General features: G+C 40.3%; 1 protein-coding gene across 1 annotated transcript; it reads right to left on the minus strand.

Moving 5' to 3' along the window:
* Positions 1 to 540: 540 nt before the first annotated feature.
* LOC119726466 (aminoacylase-1-like) lies at positions 541 to 19,816 on the minus strand. The gene is made up of 15 exons (XM_038198169.1): positions 19,699 to 19,816; positions 15,822 to 15,886; positions 14,346 to 14,450; positions 13,720 to 13,791; positions 12,596 to 12,618; positions 11,453 to 11,529; positions 9,935 to 10,024; positions 9,634 to 9,690; positions 8,466 to 8,539; positions 7,840 to 7,889; positions 6,962 to 7,019; positions 5,391 to 5,471; positions 4,116 to 4,184; positions 3,144 to 3,220; positions 541 to 1,773 (listed from the first exon to the last, which is right to left on the minus strand). Exons 1-15 carry the CDS (start codon positions 19,814 to 19,816, stop codon positions 1,491 to 1,493), a joined length of 1,299 nt encoding a protein of 432 aa, XP_038054097.1. The 3' UTR covers positions 541 to 1,490.
* Positions 19,817 to 21,468: the final 1,652 nt, after the last annotated feature.

Raw genomic sequence — 21,468 nt, forward strand, 5'->3', positions numbered from 1 at the left:
CTGCTTTATCTCGTGTTGTAGTAAAACTATCCTCCCTCTGTGATCCATGGAACATTCTATTTTCCCGAGGCGATGCTCAATGGATCACCTCGGGCCGTATGAGTTTTACTACACCACTCGAAGCAGTCAATATTTGTATACTAACCAAGACTGCTAGTTTAGGTTTCAGAGTGGATATATATCTTCCTTACTGGTAAGGCCGGTCCCCAACAAGCGCTGTGAAGCCACCGCTGCTGAAGAGGTCGCTGTCAAAGAGATGAATCAAATCAAGTCTTGCGAACTAGGGCAATGCTACCCCAAAATTCCGGGGATACCTCTTCACGTGCGTTGTTTCAAGCCAATTCACACGCCTGGGTACGCTCGGAATGTCCAGGGTAGTGCTGCCAGCCAGGGACCGGCTTGTGAGATCCAGCTGAATCCAGTCTTGGATCAAGACTACATCACTACCAGCAAACGTTGCTGGAATAATTATCCTTAAAAATCCCCCAATGGAAAACCTACATACACAAAATGGATACTCAGTAAGAATAGCCAGTTAAGTATTTTTGGTATTAATATGCATCCGCTTTTATTGTATAACTCTTCATATATTCTAGGAAATATTTTATGTAACACAGCACGATGTAAGTCATAAAAACACCACTCCCAAAATAACCCAAAAAATTTACAAAGTCATTCATTGAAAAAATAACTCGTAGTGTACATGGGCATCTTCAGGATTTTTTCTAGAGGGGGGGGGGGAACATATTTTCCCAAAAAAATCCTGTATTTCTCAACATATTCTCGATTTCTCAGTTTTAGAGGGAGGCAGGAACATTTTGCCCCCCAACTCATTAAATTTACACCACTATGACTTTGCGCCTCTTTTTCTTTTCTTTTTTCTTTTTTTTTCTTCCCTTTTTTTCTTTTTTTCTTCTTTTCTTGCCCCCCCCCCCTCGCGACGCCCATGGTAGTGTGCAATATTTTTGACATTCGATTATGTTGATTGTTGATATCCACCTGCGTTTCCGATTAAATTATGAGTACATACATGTGGAATAGTGGTATCCTTGGAAAATATGCACACATTTTCTTAGTGAAACGTTGTGACCTTCGACATGGCGAAGCATGACTGCATTTAAAGACACGTGAAAAAAATCAGTCTATTTCAATCATCATCTTCTCTTGCTAACTTATCTCGGCCAAACTTTCCTTTGGTTTCAAGATCGCCCCTCAGATTCAAAATTTACCCACTTTCGCAAAAAGGTAAGCCGTTGAGAACATGTCTGGTAAGCTTCTTTAAAATGTGATGTAAAAAGAGCAATGAATGAAGGTTCACGTGATTATTTGAGATTTACCGATTGCCTCGTTTCATCCAACTTCACTTAATTTCCAAGATTTCACTCCAATCTTCATGTACATGCCACTGGCTTTTTCTTGTAAACCATCCATTTGCACCCACTGGCATCTCTGTTTTACAAGCTTTCATTCAAAAATTATTACAAATATAGCTATGAAAAAGGTACGTAAGCATCCGTTGACATCATCATATTTGTTCCTCGTGCGCCGTTCTGGTCCTCGTCATTTGCTGGCACGTTCCCAAGTGCTTCGATGATCCCCTCGTAGATCTTGATCCCGGCCAGGAACACCTCCTCGTTCAGGAACTCGTTGTTGTCGTGCAGGAGGATGGGCGTGTTGTTCATTGGGGAGAAGCCGAGGCATTGGTAGCCGGCCGCCCGAAGGAACCGACTGTCAGTGGCTGCTGGGAACACCTGGACCTCAATGTCCATATCCCTGGATGGAATAAATGAGAGAACCAGTTGTGTTTGAAGCTAGAGTCCATCATTTGCAGCTATCCAAAAAGTAACTGGCGTAAAGTTATTGTTGAAAAACATACTTGGTTGAAAGATAGTAAGGGGACTATAAACTCTCTGTGAAATTATTCTTTCTGGCAAGCTGTCATTTTGAAGAAATCAACGAAAGAAGGCCTTTCCAACGATGCATCTTAAGAAGATCTTAAATCAAATCCTAGAATATTGTTTTACGCGAAATATACAGCTGAAGCTGAAACTTCATCAGGTTAGTTGTTCAGCACCCTGCTTTAAATTTTGAGCACTTTGTTGCTTCAAACGAACAAAATGCACAAATTACAAATGATGGATTATACCTTTAACAATATGTACCACACTAACGGTTACAACTGATAACTTGATGGCTGACACATGGGAGGAGGATTTCAAAGCAGCTTTTTCGCTAATTTGAGACATTTCTGTACTATTCGTGATTGCACTGATAAATAAGCAGGCTGATTCACTGGATATGTAGGAAATTACTAGGTCATCTTTAAGATGAAATGAAGGATAATGTTCATAACACAGACAGACATTCTTGAATCATACTTTATATTGTTATGATTAATCCAGCCCTTGTTCCATTTGTATTACTTGTTCAGTGTAGAATTGTTATCATTCAACATTAAAGCAACCTGTTTAGTATTTATGAAATTAGGATGTGACTTGATACATGTTATGAACATGAAGTCTGGAAGATGTGCCTAAAAGTACCCTGTCATTCAAAATACCTAGATGTTTAACCTAAGATTGGCCAGTGGCAATCCCTCAAGTGATAGCTTTACATTAGGAACAAAATTTGCGATAATTCATTGATTTCATTTACTGCTTCCCAACACTTAAAAATGAAATGTCTGTCCATGATTAATGCACAACATTAATCGAGATACCAAACTGGCTTTAAAATTACAAGTCCATTACAAGGCCCATCACAAAGAAATCACACATCCAGTCACAAAGTACCAGGGGATGCACTGTGATGAGGGAATGCTTCTGTCAAAGTTTAATGAAACACCTTGCGAGTGGACATGAGTCTGAGGGACTGGACTTGATGTGAGAATTTGTGATGGACTTGACTAATATACACTGAAGTAAAAGGTCCAAATACGTCATGATCAGTGTCACTGTTCATCATCAGCTATAGCAGGCATGCAACTGGGAATTAAGAAAAAACAAGGAAATTCCAAACCACACAAGACTTTGTACAGTACTAGTGTTTTTCAATTTGGAATGGCATTCATGAGAAGTAAAAAAAGAGGAAATCAGCGGATCCGAGGAAAAGTTGCATGCCTTCTATAGGTTGTCTACACTCACATTTCTTTGCAAGCCCCTTCAAAGGCCTTCCACCAGACATTCTTGTCTCCGATTTCGGTAATACGGACAACATTTTTCTGAAAAAAAGAGACCAAATAAAACCTGAGTTCTAACCGGTCAGCAATTTTTCTGCCAACATGTTTAATGCTTCGGGGAAAAAAAATACAGAAAAAGTTTTACCGCTCTCACTGTGAATGAAAACAACAACATCTATTCACTCTTGAAATAGGATGAAAAAAATATATAAAAAAAAAACACAAATGAGGCAAGGCCACACCAGACAAATTTTACAGGCAAGTTGGAGGCAAACAACTCCCTGGAGCAATGAAGTGCGTTTTTTTTCCATTGTACAGCTTGTGGAAATTCCACTGACTGTTACTGGATTATGTAATTTGCCTGTCCACCCTTTAGGAGATTGCCTGGAATAGGTTGCCTGTAAATTGCCTCATGTGACACAGCCCTTCTCTAACACCAAAGTCTGTGGAGGCGGACCGTGTGTTGATCTGGAATTGGCCCTATTGTTGTACAATTTACGCTCCAGTGCACAACAAGGAGTATTGAAACATATGAGGTTTCGGCAAAAAAAATCGTCCAAATACTGTTGAAATAACTCTTGTGAATCATTATTTGTAGCGTTTGGTTACATATCAGAAGTTGGCTGAAATTAATTTTTTTGGGTGCAAATCAAAATTTTCGGCAAAAATAATCCCGGTGCGAAGTGGTTAAACCAGAGAATTGAGAGTTACCACTGGCAGGGACTATTTCACACGAGTTTGTGCACAACCAGTACATAGGGGCCTCTAGAATTATGCTTTAATACTGACACATGGCAATGCTTTCCCTACTGGAGCTCTCATGGTGTACTGCTGTACTGCTCATGTACCGCTCATACCTCAGCACAATTGTAGTCGATAGTCTTAGAGAAGAGACACCCTTCCCCTTCAACTCCACCCTACACCTCCCCCAAATTACCTGGACAAAATGATAAGTGACTCCTTCTCCTGCCTCACTCATCCACTTTGCAATCTTAGCCTCCAGCTCCTGAAAATGAAAGTCAGAAAAGGCAATCAAAGTTTAATTTGAAGGAAATGAAGGACAAATTAGCGAAACTGCAACTTTCCCATGCAGTGTTTAGATGGTTCCATATCTAGCAAACACTGCACAATAACTGCTGCCTTCCCCAGATTTTTTTGTGTAAAGAGGAACACTCAAGGAAATCATGATTTTAAAATTGGGTTGAAAGAGTGTGTTCACGGTGTGAGCAAAATGAGTTTTTTTCTAAGAGTTTTCTTAACCATACAAAAACAAAATTAAAATTTAAAAGGAAAGTCCACATGTAGTCCAGACTAGGTATGTGAGGTAAACCTAGCGGGAGAGGAAGTCGGGCAAAAGGTGCGGAAAGGATTGTCATGCATGTAGCCAGGGTTTTGTTCGCTTGTTGCAAAATAAAATTTTTGTCCTGTAAATCCATTTTTCCACTCCCTTTTCCTTGAATCAGTGTCTCAATTTTGCTTTTGAAATCTCTAGTGAAATCACTAATGACTGTACGGCAGTTCTGTACAGGTCCAGCCAATGATAATCTACAGTGAGTATAGTATCATTAAAACAAAATTGTTTACAACAAAATAAAATTGTTTACAACAAAATGGTGAAAAGAAATCCTTGGTCTTGACCATTGCAATTATATGAACAATCAGTGGGATATACGTCATGATGGAAACATCTCTTTATACTGATATGTCAAGCTTAGGCCAAAAAAAATAAATACTCAGTCTCTGGTCAGCGCGGGCGTCAATTTTAATCATGCGCGTCAACCTTTTTTTTTCTTCAAGTTAACACGGAACTACAACAGCGCCCTCTGTTGCCGCACCTCCTCAAATGTTTGTACCAAGGAATGGGGAAATTGCACCAAGGCAAATGATAAAGGGCACCAAGGCAAATTATGGAGGACACCAATGTATAATGAGGACACAAAAAAGCAAAATAGTACCCACCTTGTCTGTACAATTCAAGCTTGAAAAAAAAAAGGCACCCCCCCAAAAAAAACCCCACGTAACCGCATCAATTCTGGAACTTCGGTCTGACCAGCGACCGACTACATTTTTTTTTTGGCCTTATGCTGAGTTTCATTTTGGAACAAGGCATTTGATACACATGTAACAGGCAAATCAAATGATTAGACAGCTGAACATAAATTGGGGAAAAACAGATCATCAGATGGCCTCAAAAACGACAACTCTATCATACCTTCACATCAGTGCCTGGGGAGACGCGAATGTCGAACGTAGCGTTGAATTCTGTTGGCACCACGTTGCAGGCAACGCCGCCCTGCCAAAAACAAACAAAAACTTCTTGGCTGAAGCAAATGCAACAAATGTACCTGTGTGTCAATGTCAGGTGCAACACGGATGTAAAATGTAGCATGAAATTCAGACGGCAAAGTGTTAGGGGCGTGATCTTCACCTCCCAGGTTGAAAGAAAGTACATAAAGCAAATACTTTCAACATTCCATAGAAACATTATGCTGTCTATAAGCATGAACAAATTTGTTTTCGTTTTTTTCGGTATGTGCTGGTTATAGCCTTGTAGGATAATTTACAATTAACTAGGAAAGTGTCTACCAATTTAAAAACCTCGCTCAAAGTGAAGATAGGACTGGCATAAATTACCCTGTGAAATTGTTCTGCTTGAAATGATATCGTTTGGAAGAAAAACTAAAATGGAAGGTTGTTTAAAAGTAGCGTGCCCGCGGGCCCATTTGTACATGCATTACCAACAGAATCTAGTTGCTAGATCCAAAAACTTCTTTTCTCCATTTAAAAAAAAAACAAACTTTAATCCTAACCCTCCTCAATCCTCCTCAATCCTCCTGCCGGTTTTGGATGATTTTAGAGGATTGAGGATGAATGACAAAGATGTATCGCATTTTTGTGGAGGATGCATTACGTCAAGCCAGTTGGCCATATCCTGCATTGGTTATGTTCAACCATGCATAAATCAGCCCTGTGTTTTTCTCGTATTTCATGGGCGCTGCACGCCATTCGCACTGCCTCATACAAACCATAGCAGTAATTGGCAGAGGATTTTGGAGGATTGTGGCAGTGGTCACCCTCCACAGACTAAATACAAGAAATAACGGATGATTTGGGAGGTTTGAGGCTGAATCAAACTTTTTTTTTGGTGGCAATTGGAGGATTTTGCAGGATTGAGGTTGCATCTTAGTTAGAGGGCCTAGGGGGTTATAAGGGTTAAAACTTAACACTGTTCTCCACATGCACAGCACGTTAGGCACAAGTAATGATCACACATCCAAAATCACAAGTAACAGTGGACACGACACAACAGAGGAATGCTCTTGTCCCATTTCATCTGAACAGCTTATGACTTGACTTAACATGTCAGACTGCATGACTTGTGATGGACTTGTGATGGACTTGTGATGGACTTGTTCGTGACCGACTCTATTACAAACTGCATAAAACATGAAACAATAGGCCTTTGAACTAATGAGTCACACTTTGTTCACGTGTGTGCTTTCTCAGTGGAGCGTGGACCCCCACTGGCTCTATGGGAAAAAAGTGCACATGTACACAATGTGTGACGTCATTAGTACAGAGGCTTATTGTTGTTGGCAGCTAAAATGTGGATGATGTTTCAGTATTAAGGCAGTGCAACTTTAACAAGTTTTAGTGGGGTAGTTAAATTTGTAACATGATGTTCTGCTCTCTCAAAATACATATTTTAAAATCCTGCTGAAAGCAAGAAATGAAATAAAAAATGCATACATATAGTTTTCGTTAGAAAAATTGGCAAGTTACCTTGAGGATAGTTAAATTCGTTGATGTGACATCACCAAGAGTTGCACATCCGACCATTCTAATAGAACCAGAAACAAAAGGCAAATATATTGTAAAAAAAAACAATATTATGAAATAATAAAAATGTATTGAGAGGCCCATATAACATTGGATGGCTTTCAGGGGGATGCACAAGTCGAAGGCGAGTGCAATATTGTCATAGCGAGTGCAATATTTTCTTGTGTCCCCCGTAAAAAAGGCCATCCACTTATCAAATTTATCAAATATGCGATTTCAAGAATCATCGTCACGATAGACCATTATCATCGTGTGGCCATCTTGATTTGTTCCCATTCAAATAAACGTAACCAAAGCAAGGTTGGAAGGACAAATAGTCTGGTTTCTTTTTGAATAAAAAAACATGATCATTTAGTACTGTTATTGGAAACAGGGAACATGACTGACATGGTGGCAGCATGATAAAGGTCTATTGTCTTCAAACATCGCCAGCGATAAAAGCTCAGTTTTTATGAAGGCCAGTCCTTTGAAGAAAAAAAGGCGGATTATATAAATCATATTGTTTGCCTAAGAAGGGTTGTTGTGTACTACAGTTGTTGACAGTTATTGAAACCAGTATTCTGTGTCATATACTTTGTTGTAAGAACACACAATAAATTGCTTTATTTTTGGTGCTCAAAATAAAGCAATTTGACTGAAACCTTGCCCTACATTGACAATTCAACCAAAGGCGACCAAAAGAACAACCTGAACAGAAATTCCCAAAGTTGTGAAAGTCTTTCACCCTTTTCATCTTTTTTTTTTGATATTTAATTTGATATTCTCACCGTTTTCAGTTCATGTTTTTAGCAATTTAGAAGAGCAAGGGGATTCAAACTTACTTGGCTTTTTCTTCGCCTCGAAACTCAAGGAAAGAGTTGATTACTTTTTGCTGAAACAAAACAAATATACAGTGCATTACTTTTTGGCTTTCAAAGCCCAAAGAACAATGTTTGTCCAACGGGCACTGTACATGTAGACATGAAAACACTTTCGCAAGGGTACTGCATCTTCAGAACGGGAGGAGCAATGGATCTCTATTATACATTGGATACCAAATGAAAGCTTACATTTGTATGTTGCGGGCTTTTCAACTCAATTTCACTTTTTTGGGGACAATACCCTTTTTGTGGAGCAGGTCACATTTTTCTAGGGAGTGAGACAAGATATATTTTACTATTTTTATTTTTTTATCATTTTACTTATTTTTTATGAATACCAGTTTAGCCCTGCAAATGTACTCCCACTTGCACTCGGGGAAAAATTTTACCTTGTACTCGTACTCGTATTCATGGCAAGGTACATATACTTGTTCTTGAAGACAAAACAAAGTACTCGTAACAAACTACTTGTTCTCAGGGAAAAGTACTTGAGTGGACAGCATAGTGTGACAGTGACTGTAAAAGAACAAATATTTCTGAAGTTGCTGCTACTTTTCCTGAGTTTTCTGAGAAAACTAAAAACACACCAACTTTTCGGCAGCTGTGTTCTCAATGAAGCGTGACCCATGGCCTGGATTTCCCTCACATTTCACCTCCAACCCTTCCAGAAAAAAAAAATACAGTTCAAAACACACACTTTTTAAAAATAAAGATTAACAAGAGCCAACCAAGGACAATGGAGGGGGATATTGTTGTTCCACCAGAGTATCAGAGTAAAAATGTGGGTTTTTGGGGGACACCAAATCAGCCGTAAAAAAAAATAATAACTTTAGAACAAAACCAAAGTTGCTACAGAATATCCAACAAAAGTTTTTTTTCTCAGGTTCACATAAAAAAATAACAGATTTTGAGCTGAACAATTTGTTTCCCTTGTTTCAAGAAACCCTTCTCTCCTCCGATGTAGACACGGCTTCAAACACTTGGCAATTCAGATGCTACCACAAGTGATGTCGTCGGGTCCATCACAAGTCCCTGCAAGTACATCACAAGTCCATCACAAGTCCAGTCACTAACCATTCCAATGAACTGTTACAAAAGCATTCCTTTGTCATTGTTTATCCTGTTACTTGTGACTGGACATGTGACTGGACTTGTGACTGGACTTGTAAAAAGGACTTGTGACTGAACTTTGTGAAAGGACTTGTGATGGACTCAACTACAACATTGGCTACCACGTGGTAAAAAGAAAACAAATTGGTAAAAAAAAATAAGCGATTATGATAACTTTCTGTCCGACTCTAGGAGGGGCTTAATGCTAACATTAACTCCCTAGGCATGTTTGCTAAAATGCAACCTCAATCCTGCAAAATACTCCAGCTGCCGCCATGTAAAAATAGCATACAGCCTTGATCCTCCAAAATCCTGTGTTATTTCTTGAATGTGGTCCGTGAAGGTGTTACCATTGCCTCAATCCCGCAAAATCCTCCAGCAATCACTGTCAATATGTTGAGGCAGAGCCAGTGACATTCTGGAGCAGTGCGGAGGATTTCAAGTATAATCTGGGCCTTAATTTATGCACGGCTGAGCATAAACAACACAAGTTCCAGCCTGAGACCTTGACACAGTGTATCCGGCAAAATCTGCCACACATTGTTGCCATATGCCATGTAGCCTCAATACTGCGAAATCCTCCATTTAAGCAAAGAGGATTTTGGAGGATTCCGGAAGGTTAGAGTTAATGATAGGAATTCTTACACCATTGTGCCCGTTCTCCATTGTACACAGTAAACTTGTTGGTAGGGTTGGCCAAACCTGGAGAAAAAATGATAAAAATTCAAATAATGGCATGGATGGGTTCCTTTCCTTTGACGAGTTTTTGCTGGTCGCAGAGGGCCTAGAGCCTAGAGTCCTCTTTGTACCTATCTATCTGACTGATTGATGGAAATAAAGGCTATCGAAGAGGAAAATTGAAACAAAATTGAAATATGATCCTTTCATGAACAAGATGTCCTCAAGATTCGTCCAAAAAAATTGTGCAAGTTTAGCAGAAATTTACCTTCGTCAAGACCGAACCCCATGTTGAGTCGTAGGAATGATGGATGATCCACAAACTTCACCATTCCCAGAAAGCCCCCAACCTCTTCATCTGCTCAATTAAAATATACAAACAATGAATTCCAACAATGTTTAACATTTCAGCAGGAACAAACTTGTAACTGAATAATTAATAAGTTCACACAAACATTCTACTTGTCTGAGAATGTCAGACACCATGGTATGTCCGACACCATGTGTTATGAGCCAATCTTCTATTACAGCAAAAATGTTGGATGAATCATTTCTTTCTAAAATCATTGTAGTAAATACAAAGTCCACTTTATGATTATAAGTTTCTAAATCTGTGGAATTGTCCAAAGCGTTCGTCAGACACGTACCGTGGAACTTCCCAAACTGTACAAAAGGACAACTGGGGGATTTGTTTACATCAGTGACGAGCCACCCCAAAGTTAGGGTGGATTTCCTGCACACATATACCCTGCAGTTTCAGTGACCCAGCCTGTTTTATTCGCATGTGCACCACACATACCAGTACCCATTTTAGAAAGAGTTCCATACCTGGACATCACTTGACACCCTGTGCACAAACCCTATGAGACTGGTCTGAAAAATTCCCAGTGTCTTCTCAGTAAATGCTTCAATATTTTCTCCGCTAAACTGACTTTTTAGGACATGTTATCGCTTTCTGATGGCTGATTATTAGTGATGTCCATAGGAATGTGCACAATTTGTTTCAAAACAGAGGATTCATATTGTTACAACTAGATAACTGTAATGAAAGTTAAGTTGGCTGTACATGTACTTTCATGTTTCTGCATTTCACCGTGAAATATAGCAATAAAAAAGTTATTCATTGTTTAAATAGACAGGAGACGAAAAGAATCGGCCCACATTAAGTCATTGAATAATTTCTTGAAAATTTAATTAATTGCGGCACGACAATATTTAGTTCTCGTAGGGTAGACTGGTTCCCGCCCCACTATCAGACTCAATAGTGCAAGGACTGGGAACAGTCTACCAGCAAAGAAGATCTGTTTGTGCACACAAGGAACCCAATAAAGCCTAGTGTCCATATCGAGGTAAGAAACACAGAGAGCAACGCAAGCAAGACTCAAATCATATTGCAACACAGACATGGAAACGTTTCATACAGAAATGTCATTGACAACCCAGACAGACGCAAACTATCTGGCAGACGATCAGCATAGTTAAACCCGGTTCTTCTTTGCTGACGATTCCGTGCACAATCTATGCAGTCCATGTAAGCTGAACGTCAATATGGAAACAATAAGGGCTTCTTTCTAGAGGGTTGCAGGCACCCTTTAAAATAAGCATACAATATGACCATTTTACGGGACCAAAAATAAGAAGAAAATTGTTGAGGGTCATGGACACTACATTTTCAATGTGGTAGATACTTACATATATTGCAGGTCCATTGCTGAAAGACTTATAAAAAATTTAACAACTCATAACGGTCACATAAAAAATAACACAAACATTAGACCAAGTTTACCTGGCATGAACGTCAGGTGAATTGTTCTCAGGGGCTTGACACCGGCAGCTTTGAGCCTTCGCACAGCTTCTATGTACCTGACAAATGGATGAAGTTTAAAAGTTAAAAGACAAAGCCCCAGAACTCCGACATCATAATGAAGTCAGTAGAATAACTTTGCCTGTCACCTATTGGATGTAGGAGTGTGCATCATTTACGGGTAGTGCGGGAATCAGGTACGTGATTAGGAAAAAAACACCCAAAAAACATGTACACGTTAATACAAACTCGTTCGGATCTAGCCAAACTGCTTGTTATTTCAGAAGTTTGTATTAAGATGAACATCAGTCCCATTAATTTTGCACATAAATGCACAGTCGGGACCAAGGCTTTGTGTTTGCTATAACCAGAATTTGTATTAACCCTGTTAACAGTGTTTGTACTGACGAGAGTAGACTGTACCCGTTAAAAGAAACCCAACCCTAAAATTAAAATCTCAGAAGATGCTGTTCAGAATGTTCACAAAGCTATGCAGGATAATATGACCACTCCGGTGCATCAATACAGCAAGATACAAGTGTACAGCGAGCGCAAAACAAGGTGTACACTGCATTTTCACAAGCGTCATCAATGTCAATCTGTTGTTTTTTCATGCAGCCTAACATTGAACACCTTTTTCATTGCTTGAGAATTTACAAATCATAAAGTTGGTTACAGGTACTTGATTCCATAATCTGGAACCGGTTCCAGACATCAGCGGTCGGTTTCCACACCAAGTGTGCTGGCTATACATGTACAGCCGAGTGCTGGAGATCCACTGAAATGATCTCTAGAAATACGATGTCGAGCACACTGCATGCACCATCGAAATGGCCAGAACACGGAGTGAAATGGAAGAACAAACTCGTTGGTTGTTTGTCAACCTTTCGGATTGAGCAGTATGTATGTAGTGGAGCAGGAGTATGTGATGTTTCATTTAACCGGTTTGTGTGTCAGATAATAGCAATCCCCTTCAACTTCGGCCATTTCCAGCAGCCAGGCTCCCATCCTGTGGGCCTTTTGCAAACACAGATTTATAACTGCATGTTCCATCGCCCGATCACACTATTTTCCCAAAATACCTCAAGTTCTTTCTAATAATGTTCCAGATACAAGAATACTTACTGTATCCCAACACTCTTCATGTCCTGCAAAATGCAAAGTTAAAAAAATATTTCAGATTTTTTTCCACCACCGTTACGCCCCCTTGCAACCTTGTTAGTGGTCTTAATTAAAGTTAACCCAAGACCAGATTTGGATTTAGTTCCCTTGCCAAGTCCCGTCATAACTACAGCTGGAATAAACCACTTCCAGGATCCAAGAAAAAACCACTGAGAACACGAGCAGGGACGAGGGGGGCTACATGCTGAGCCACGTGTGGGACCAGTGCCTGGCTAGTGCCACCTAACGGCCAGATGCCAACAGCTTCTCATGAGGGGCAAGGACGTTGCTAGACAGAGTATCACCCATTATCCATGGAGCCCAGTCTCCTTTATAACGTCTTATACAGGTATATCTAAAGCATGCAGATTTATGCGATTCCGCGCCTCAGCCAATTGGAGTCGACTTTACTAAATCGTGACGTCGTTCCATTCCCAAATCAGGACTAAATGTTTGATTGGTCAATTCGAATGCAGTGTTTTGCAATACAGCAACTACGGCGGGGCATATAGATCAATAAAGCCTAAACAAACTTGCACATATCATGTAACATAAGAGCATGTGACCATCACAGCCTTTGTTGCTGGTCTAATTTTTTTTTTTATTAACATGATTAATGTCTTTGACACGACAATGGGTGAATAACTGAAGACCTGATATAGAAAGTACGTGCTAATTGGTCAAATCTAGAGGTCACGAGGCAGTTGTCTTGCATAATTAAAAGGAATGTACAACATTTACCTTTCCTGCAATTTTCAAAAATAAATGGATTTTGAGGTTTAGCATGTTTTTGGGGGGAACAGGGGCGATGCCCCCCCCCCCCCCAAAAATAAAACACCAACCAGACCCATTTTTTTTTAGTAATGCCACAAAAAATGCAAACATTGCGTACACCACCCTCAAAACTCAACAAAAGCTATACACCTGCACCCCCTCCCCTTGCTTTTCATATTAAAATCTGGGGCGGAAAATGTTTGGACCCAACATTTACTGGTGAGCATTTTGGGGAAAATTGACCCACCTGGTGTGACCACTGGGAAAGAAAGGACATGGTGTTGAGTCTTGGGATTACGACTGCAGTATTTTACCTGGGTTCCCCTTGCATAAATGTCACCATTCTCGTACTTCACTGCTTCAAAGGCGTCACACTTCCAGAGGTCCTACAAAAAATATATTCACAAAAAAAATTATTCACAAAAATTGATTTCTACAAATATTACCTCTTCATCACGGAAGGAGACAAACTAGCTTCCGTCGTTCGGCTTCACCCCATGAACATAGCAGTGTGTCATTAAAACATCATTTTTAAGTTTGGAGTAATTGAGTCAGCTATTCTGAGCTAAAGAATCATAATGTAGGCTTCATTTTTTTGGGGGGGGGACAAAATAAGTGTGTGTGTGTGGGGGGGGGGGGGGGGGGGGGCCAAACGATATGATATCCCTCCCCCCCCCCCCCCCCCCACTTCAAAATGCTAAGAGTCATTCAATATCCAACCCCATCCTACATGTACCCACATTTTTTCCCCTCTATTTCTTTTGCTGACCAGAAAGGAAAAGCATCCCGGTTTATGCCTTCCAGCAACCGAGGGTCTGTCTGCCCATTTATTTGTCATCCACCTATCCAAATGGGAAAAGTGAAAGGCAGATTTGTGTAATTATATGGACCACACTTCACCTGAAAATTAACTTAATACAATCAATAACAGTCATCCTACCTCATAAACTGGAACGACATCTGTGTGTGAGTTGAGGATGAGACTTTTCAAGGCAGGATTTCGACCCTCCCAGGTCATAATCAGCACATCTTTCCCTGGATGGACCTGCATTAAAAACATGACCAGAAAACAAGAAAAATCAAAATCAAATTAAGCATTGAATGAAAACACTGCAGCAGGATCTATTTACCCCAGGGTACATTATGTGTTTTGTCATGCAGCCATGAACGTCACATTGTATTACAGGTATCTCAGCAGTGTTCTTTCTTATTTTAACCCTAACCGCCCTGAATTCTTCAAAATCCTCTTTGCCAAACATGCCAAAGTGGAGGAAATTGGAGCGCGTTATTTGCACTTTGTCAAGGTTTTGTCCACTACCTTTTGGATCTTGCGCCTTCTGAAAGGAAGTAGTGTATTTCCACAAAGTATTTTTGGATAAGACACTTCAATTGATTAATTATTTGAGTAACCAAATAATACTTGCGGCCAATGCATACATTAACGTTTTATTGGACACTGGAAGTTGACTATCTTGTCGCTCAAGGTGTGCGAGTTGCGATGCGAGACGGCTGTTTTTTAAACAATCTCTCAACCGATAGTATTACAGTGCAAAGCCATATTGTATGGGCAAATCAATTGTACAAGAAACAGCCGTCCAACGCAACTCGCACACCTGGCCTGAGCACCAAGATCGATTTGCGTAAGCGCGACTTCACAGCTTGGGGTCATCGCTTCGTACATTCAAAATGGCTGCTATCAATAGACGTTTTTCACGTGCATATGGGCTCCAGAAAAATAAAAAAATTTCTCAAAAAATTGGATATCATTACACCTAAGCATCCAAGAAGTGAAGAGCTGAGACATCAAAGAATACAACCATACATGTACATGTATATGTAAGAAAATTTGTGTAATTTTTTTGAGAACCTCCTCAGTAGTGTGCGATAACCTGGTGTGTGGCCAGAGGTTCAGCACAGCATACCGCGGTGCCGGCCACACTAGTGGGGCTAGTGTTGTTTATGCTCAGCCGTGCATAAATTTAGGCCTAGATTATACTTGAAATCCTCCGCACTGCTCCAGGATGTCACTGGCTCTGCCTCAACATATTGACAGTGATTGATTGCCGGAGAACTTTGCAGGATTGAGGCAGTGGTGGTCCCTTCAAGAACCACATTAAATGAGGAAATAACGGAGGATTTTGCAGGATTGAGGTTGATGCTATTTTTACATGGAGGCAGTTGGGGGATTTTGCAGGATCAAGGTTCCAAAAAAGCATGCTGAAATGACAGTGTAATAAATGGGATTTTGCTAGTGTTTTTACCTAGAAATTGGGTAGTCACTAGTAGCCCTAACCAACAAATTTTCCGGGTACAATCCTTTAAAAAAAATATTGGCTTTAACTGCCGGAGCTACCGGTAGGTTAACTTAAAAATACAAACAGCAAGTTTCATTAGTCTGAGTCATGATGCTGCTCACCTCAACAATCTCATAAGGTAGCCCAAGCTCCTTGGCCATTCGCTGTAGGAACAACAGGGCTCCATCTGCAATCAATTGAAGAAAATAAGGAATAACTAATGAGGAAAAACTAGGGGCAGTTTTTGAAAAAAATCGCCAAGTTTTCTCCAATGCTGGTCGGCCGACCTGCGTTGGAAAAACACCATTTTTCTTGAAAATGTCCGCACATCAGGAGTCAGGATTTTACAAGATGTTAAAGAGTCATTCCCTAGAAATCCAATAAGCCTTAAGGTACCGGTACATTGCATGTCGTGATGATTTGATCATTTTGTTTTGTGATGTTTGCAAATGTTGTATCTTCCCTTTATATAACACTGAAACATTGACTGTGATACGTCCTACAAGCGGGAAAAGTCACTTTATAAGAATTTGGAATCATCACTAAAAACTTCAATTTCTGCAAAGAGGGCAGGATCTTCATTTATGAATGGAATTTGTAAAACGTAACACTACATGATCCCCCAAGTAATGCTGGCTACGCATTTACATATAACTCAAATTAGGCCTAGTTGGCATGCCTAGGTGATCCATTCAGTGAGAAAAACTACACTGATCTCTGATGGATCCCAGCTCACACAGAACCACAATTAAAATACAGTTAAAATATAAAGAGTGCAATGTACAAATGTAAGAATGTTAAAAATTCATTTCAATAAACTTTAAAATAAAATAGTAATTACACAGATGATAAACAGACATTATGTATTGAGTTGTAATAAAACTCAATACAACAAGCCTAGACTGGGACCGTGAGTGCATAAAAACGTGCAAAATTACTACTGACGTCTTTTTACTCACCATTAGGCTAATTAATGCCCACACAACACATACATCAAAATGATAAAGTTGCAAGCATGTCATCTGCGAAATTTGAGACTTTAAATCCAATTTTAAGGCAAGTTTTTGGCAGTTCAAAAACTATCCACGTCAATCTCCATGCTCTGGAAATGGGTGTGTGATTCCCAATGTATTCTGGGTAGGTGAAGGAAGTGCCCTGCAGCTTACTTGATTTTTAATTGATAGCCAAATGAACACAACGCCCTCTGTTAAAAAATGAAACATTCTACATGTACACATTCACTCAGATCAACAAGAGGGCGCTGCTTTATCTACAAGATGAAAATGTTCTAGCTAGGGAGTTTTTTTGCACAATGCATTGCAGTACACATCAACGTGATGTCTCACGTTTGGATTTCGATAACTCTCTGCAAAATTAGAATTAAAAGCTGAATTTTTGGTGATGCAATGCTCACAACAGCAACTTTGCGAGGCAGAAGTTTCAGGGATTATTGAAGAAACTGTAGTGAGTAAGAAGCTTGCAAATTTGATTCACACTGGTTTTATCATGCAGCACAAACGTTTGCATGATATGGATACCTTAAGTTTTGGGACTCTCATACACAGTATTGAGAGTCCCAAATTTTCGGACTACAACAAGCATACATACAAAATAGTCCCATAATCACATTTATGGGACTAGGCCTACATACAAAACATCACTATACAAATATTGAGTGGCTCAGCGTGGAATGGGAGGAATATTATCGCAAGGTAAAATCTGGACTTTTCCATTTCACGAGGCGAAGCCGAGTGAAATGGAAAAGTCCAGGTTTTACCGAGCGATAATATTCCTCCCATTTCACAATTTAAAGCCACTCAATATTTGTTTTATATAACTGACATATAGATCCTTGTCATTTGATATATTTGAACTTTTATTTCAATACAAACCTGGACGAAAATGTATTTGTCTCTTCCAAACCACCCCTTCACGAAAATGTTTGAACCCAACGCTGTAGCGCTGGCTCTTTGGAACAATACGCGCTACGCGCAACGCTGAACGCCACACCAGCATGCATTTGCACACAAATACCGCGTCATGATCCTAACTGTTGAATAGTATTTCCCATTCCCCATGGGCGGATAGTACTTTTTGAGCCGTGGCATGAATGGGAGCAATAACGAATGCCACGTGATGTGAGTTCCACGAATCAAATGACTAGGATCTGTATGTCAGTTATATACATGTAATTAAAGTTAAACAACAAATTAGGATGAGACCCCCGCCATGCCCACCCCGTTCATCCTAGCCCGACTGCGTCTGGCCGTACAGTACTATCGCAAGCTCTGTAGTACGGCCAGACGCTGAATGCTTCCAAAAAGACTGAATTTTTTTGGTCGCCGATGTAGTGATTTTGCTACATCTTTCGATCGCAATTATCTTTTCATCCAGGACACAAATTTCCAAAGTTAAGGTTTGTAGTCGTAGAGCAACTCATACCTTTTCGAAAAAATGTTGTTTGGTCTCAATATTTTCATCCATCTGGCCACAAGACGAATTTCAGTCATCAGATTCCACAAATATCGTCCCCCATGCGATACCCCATGCGATTTCAAAATGGCGGCCGCGCTGTAATGTATGCAATATGCAGGCGCGCCCGCGCAAACTTATGAATATGCATAACAGTCTGTGACGTACGACCTCGTGTTTTTGGACGTGCGTGCGGCGGGGCCGTACGTCCAAAAACACGAGGTCGTACGTCACAGACTGTTTATGCATATTCATAAGTTTGCGCGGGCGCGCCTGCATATTGCATACATTACAGCACGGCCGCCATTTTGAAATCGCATGGGGGATCGCATGGGGGACGATATTTGTGGAATCTGATGACTGAAATTCGTCTTGTGGCCAGATGGATGAAAATATTGAGACCAAACAACGTTTTTTCGAAAAGGTATGAGTTGCTCTTCGACTACAAACCTAAGTTAAGGCTTAACTTTGGAAATTTGTGTCCTGGATGAAAAGATAATTGCGATCGAAAGATGTAGCAAAATCGCTACATCGGCGGCCAAAAAAATTCAGTCTTTTTGGAAGCATTCAGCGTCTGGCCGTACTACAGAGCTTGCGATAGTAGTAGTACTGGAATGTCGGTCGTTTCGTACCCAAGTCGTTTCGTACCCAGGTCGTTTCGTACCCAGGTCGTTTCGCACACAGGATTCATGTTTGTCTTCTATATTGTAGCGTGATTTTCTTTGGTTGCTTTTCAGTTTTTCGAATTGTACTTTTTATAATTAGGCCAAAAAAAAAAGAATAGTTCTGCTTCCGGTTACCCGACCGACCCTATTTTTAGGCTGCGACCCTAAAAATTGTATCGGCAATTCCAAAAAAAATAAATAAAAAATGATTGAATAGGCCTAAATAAAAATAAAAATCTTATGTCTTGTCTGTCTTTACAAAGTACCTCTCAACAACCCTTTTGCATCAAAAAATGCTTGTATTTATTGTTTTCTTACTTACATTCGCTGTTTTTTCAAAAGAAAACTCCGTTATTTTTACAAATTCACTGCGCGATTCAACTACATGTACTTCGCAATTCGATGTCTATAATCACGTGCGTAATAAGCGCAATGCGGCGACGACTGGTTCCCGCCGCGCCGCGCAGGGGCCAATGATGAAATGCGGTAACTAGTCTGTGCACAGCTATGCGATCGATAGCGCTAGCATGGCTATGCAGGCGCAGGCACGTGCTCAGCGCTCTGTCAACTGGTCGGATTCGACATCGTAAAAATGCTGAGAAAGACATCGTAAAAATGCCAAGAAAACACCGATGGAGAAAGAACATTTTTGCAAGTTAATTCACAGATTTGATCTAGCTTGTCTGTGTATGTATTTTCTGTGTTTGCATGACTGGCTTAATCTCCTTTGTGCATCATAATTGACTGGGTACGAAACGACTTGGGTACGAAACGACTTGGGTACGAAACGACCTGCTTCGGTAGTACTGTACGGCCAGACGCAGTCGGGCTACGTTCATCCGTGTTGTGAGTGTGGCCTTACCGTAATCTGGCTCCGGATGCACCGTTTTGATTCTCAGGTACTCCCTGAAGTTCGTGACAGCCTGGTCCTCCGTTTTAGCCTTCTTGGCATTTTCATGGGGACTTGGTGAAGGAGACATTTTCGTCAGCTAGCTGCGTTCGGCCGGTTGACGCCACAGTCTACCAAAAAGGAACTGCTAGGGTGACCGTAAGGGTCAAAGCCAAATTCTGCTAAATGCACATCAAAAATCTGTCAGATTTATCAAAAATCGGCCAAATTCCCCAGAATCACTCGAAATACACTATTAACACTTAAAATCACATGCAGGTTTGGTAGTATTGCCTTAATTAAGATTCAAATTAAATTAATAACAATCTAGTCACATACAGATGATGTGAAATTATTGCGTAAATTTCTGGCAAAACACGGATCCAGCCTAGCCACGACGATCATAAAAGTCCATTTCCTAGTGAACCTCAGCACCTAGACTAGCCAACCTGTCCCATTATGCCTTTTTGCAAGGGTTTGTTTGAAAACGATTGAAGCTTTTTTTAAACAAATGTACACTTTTTTGTTCAAATTTGCCAAAAAATCCATTCTGTTAAATTTTCTGTCAAACTCGTTTTTTTTTTTACAAAAATTCTGTCAAAGCTAGCCGAAAACCGGCTAAAACGGTCACCCCGAAACTGCTTGTAGGCTAGTCTGAAGCCCTGCTTCGTCTCAGAAATTTCCTTGATTTTACGCTGAATCAGGGGATCAGTCTATTTTGACACGACGGGGAGCGTAATTTTTTTTCCTAGGAGGGTTAGGGGCAATGTCATGAATAATTCAGTTTTTACTTTGAATCATTGCAAGATTTAGGTTCTCGTTCTATTTTCCCCTTAATTTAAAATTATCTCAGTGATAAATTTGGAGAAGAAAAATAGCTGATGAAAATGAGCAGCGATGACGTGGATTCGAACCAGGGATCTTTGTATCCATAGCTCATCTCGCTATCCACTAGGCTACTGTGTGGTAGCTCGACGACATGCGTTCTTTAAAATGCTTTAATGTATTGTAACTAGTTGAGTAACTAACAACAATGCTGTTGATGTCATTGTCCGTTCTCATGGATAAACATGAATTATTCATGACATTGCCCCTAACCCTCCTAGGAATAAAAATTACGCCGACGGCGTCGGAGAGCGACACCACACAAGTCCGTGGGTGTGTGGGACTAATCATAAACTGTTTTTCAGTGGGGATTTGTTCCCGAAATTGTGATTAAACCTTATCCAGCTCTCATTGCATTCTGATCACGTGCTCTCTGCACGTAAGTATCAGATTTAATTTGTATTCATAAATACCTCAGACAGTTTAGCTATTCCTATTGGTCGAGAGCCCGTCACGTGGCCGGTCTTAAACGGACGATAAAGACATGGCTAGCCGGTCTGAAACACTTTTCCAGTGTCACTATAAAATGTGGACTCCTAAAAATCCAGTGCCTCTTACCGTTTCATTGGTTGAACGTTCACAATCCTCACGTAGGCATGCGCAACACTACAAGCGAAACATAATTTTATAGTTCTAAATTCAAAGGTGCGTTCTGCGTGACATCGCGCAAAACATGCTACGCGCGCGTCAATCTGCGTCGAGGCTCTCTCACCCTCTCTCACCCTGGTATTGGATCATTATTTTGCATGTGCAAGATTTTTGCACACGTATGCAAATGAGGAACAGTCTGGTGCCTGGATATGCGTTACACATTAGCGTTTGTTTTTGTATGCGGTGTCTGGGGTAAAAACAGAGTCA

Source organism: Patiria miniata, unplaced genomic scaffold (assembly GCF_015706575.1).
Source record: "Patiria miniata isolate m_02_andy unplaced genomic scaffold, ASM1570657v1 HiC_scaffold_2, whole genome shotgun sequence".
Taxonomy (NCBI): Eukaryota; Metazoa; Echinodermata; class Asteroidea; order Valvatida; family Asterinidae; genus Patiria; species Patiria miniata.

Coding starts and splice junctions, on each gene's coding strand:
- LOC119726466 (XM_038198169.1), bottom strand. CDS start 19,816: ATGTCTCCTTCACCAAGTCCCCATGAAAATGCCAAGAAGGCTAAAACG. Junction 11,530..12,595: donor ATGAAGAGTGTTGGGATACA/GTAAGTATTCTT, acceptor TCCATTTGTCAG/GTACATAGAAGCTGTGCGAA. Junction 8,540..9,633: donor TGGAGAACGGGCACAATGGT/GTAAGAATTCCT, acceptor TTTTTCTGGAAG/GGTTGGAGGTGAAATGTGAG.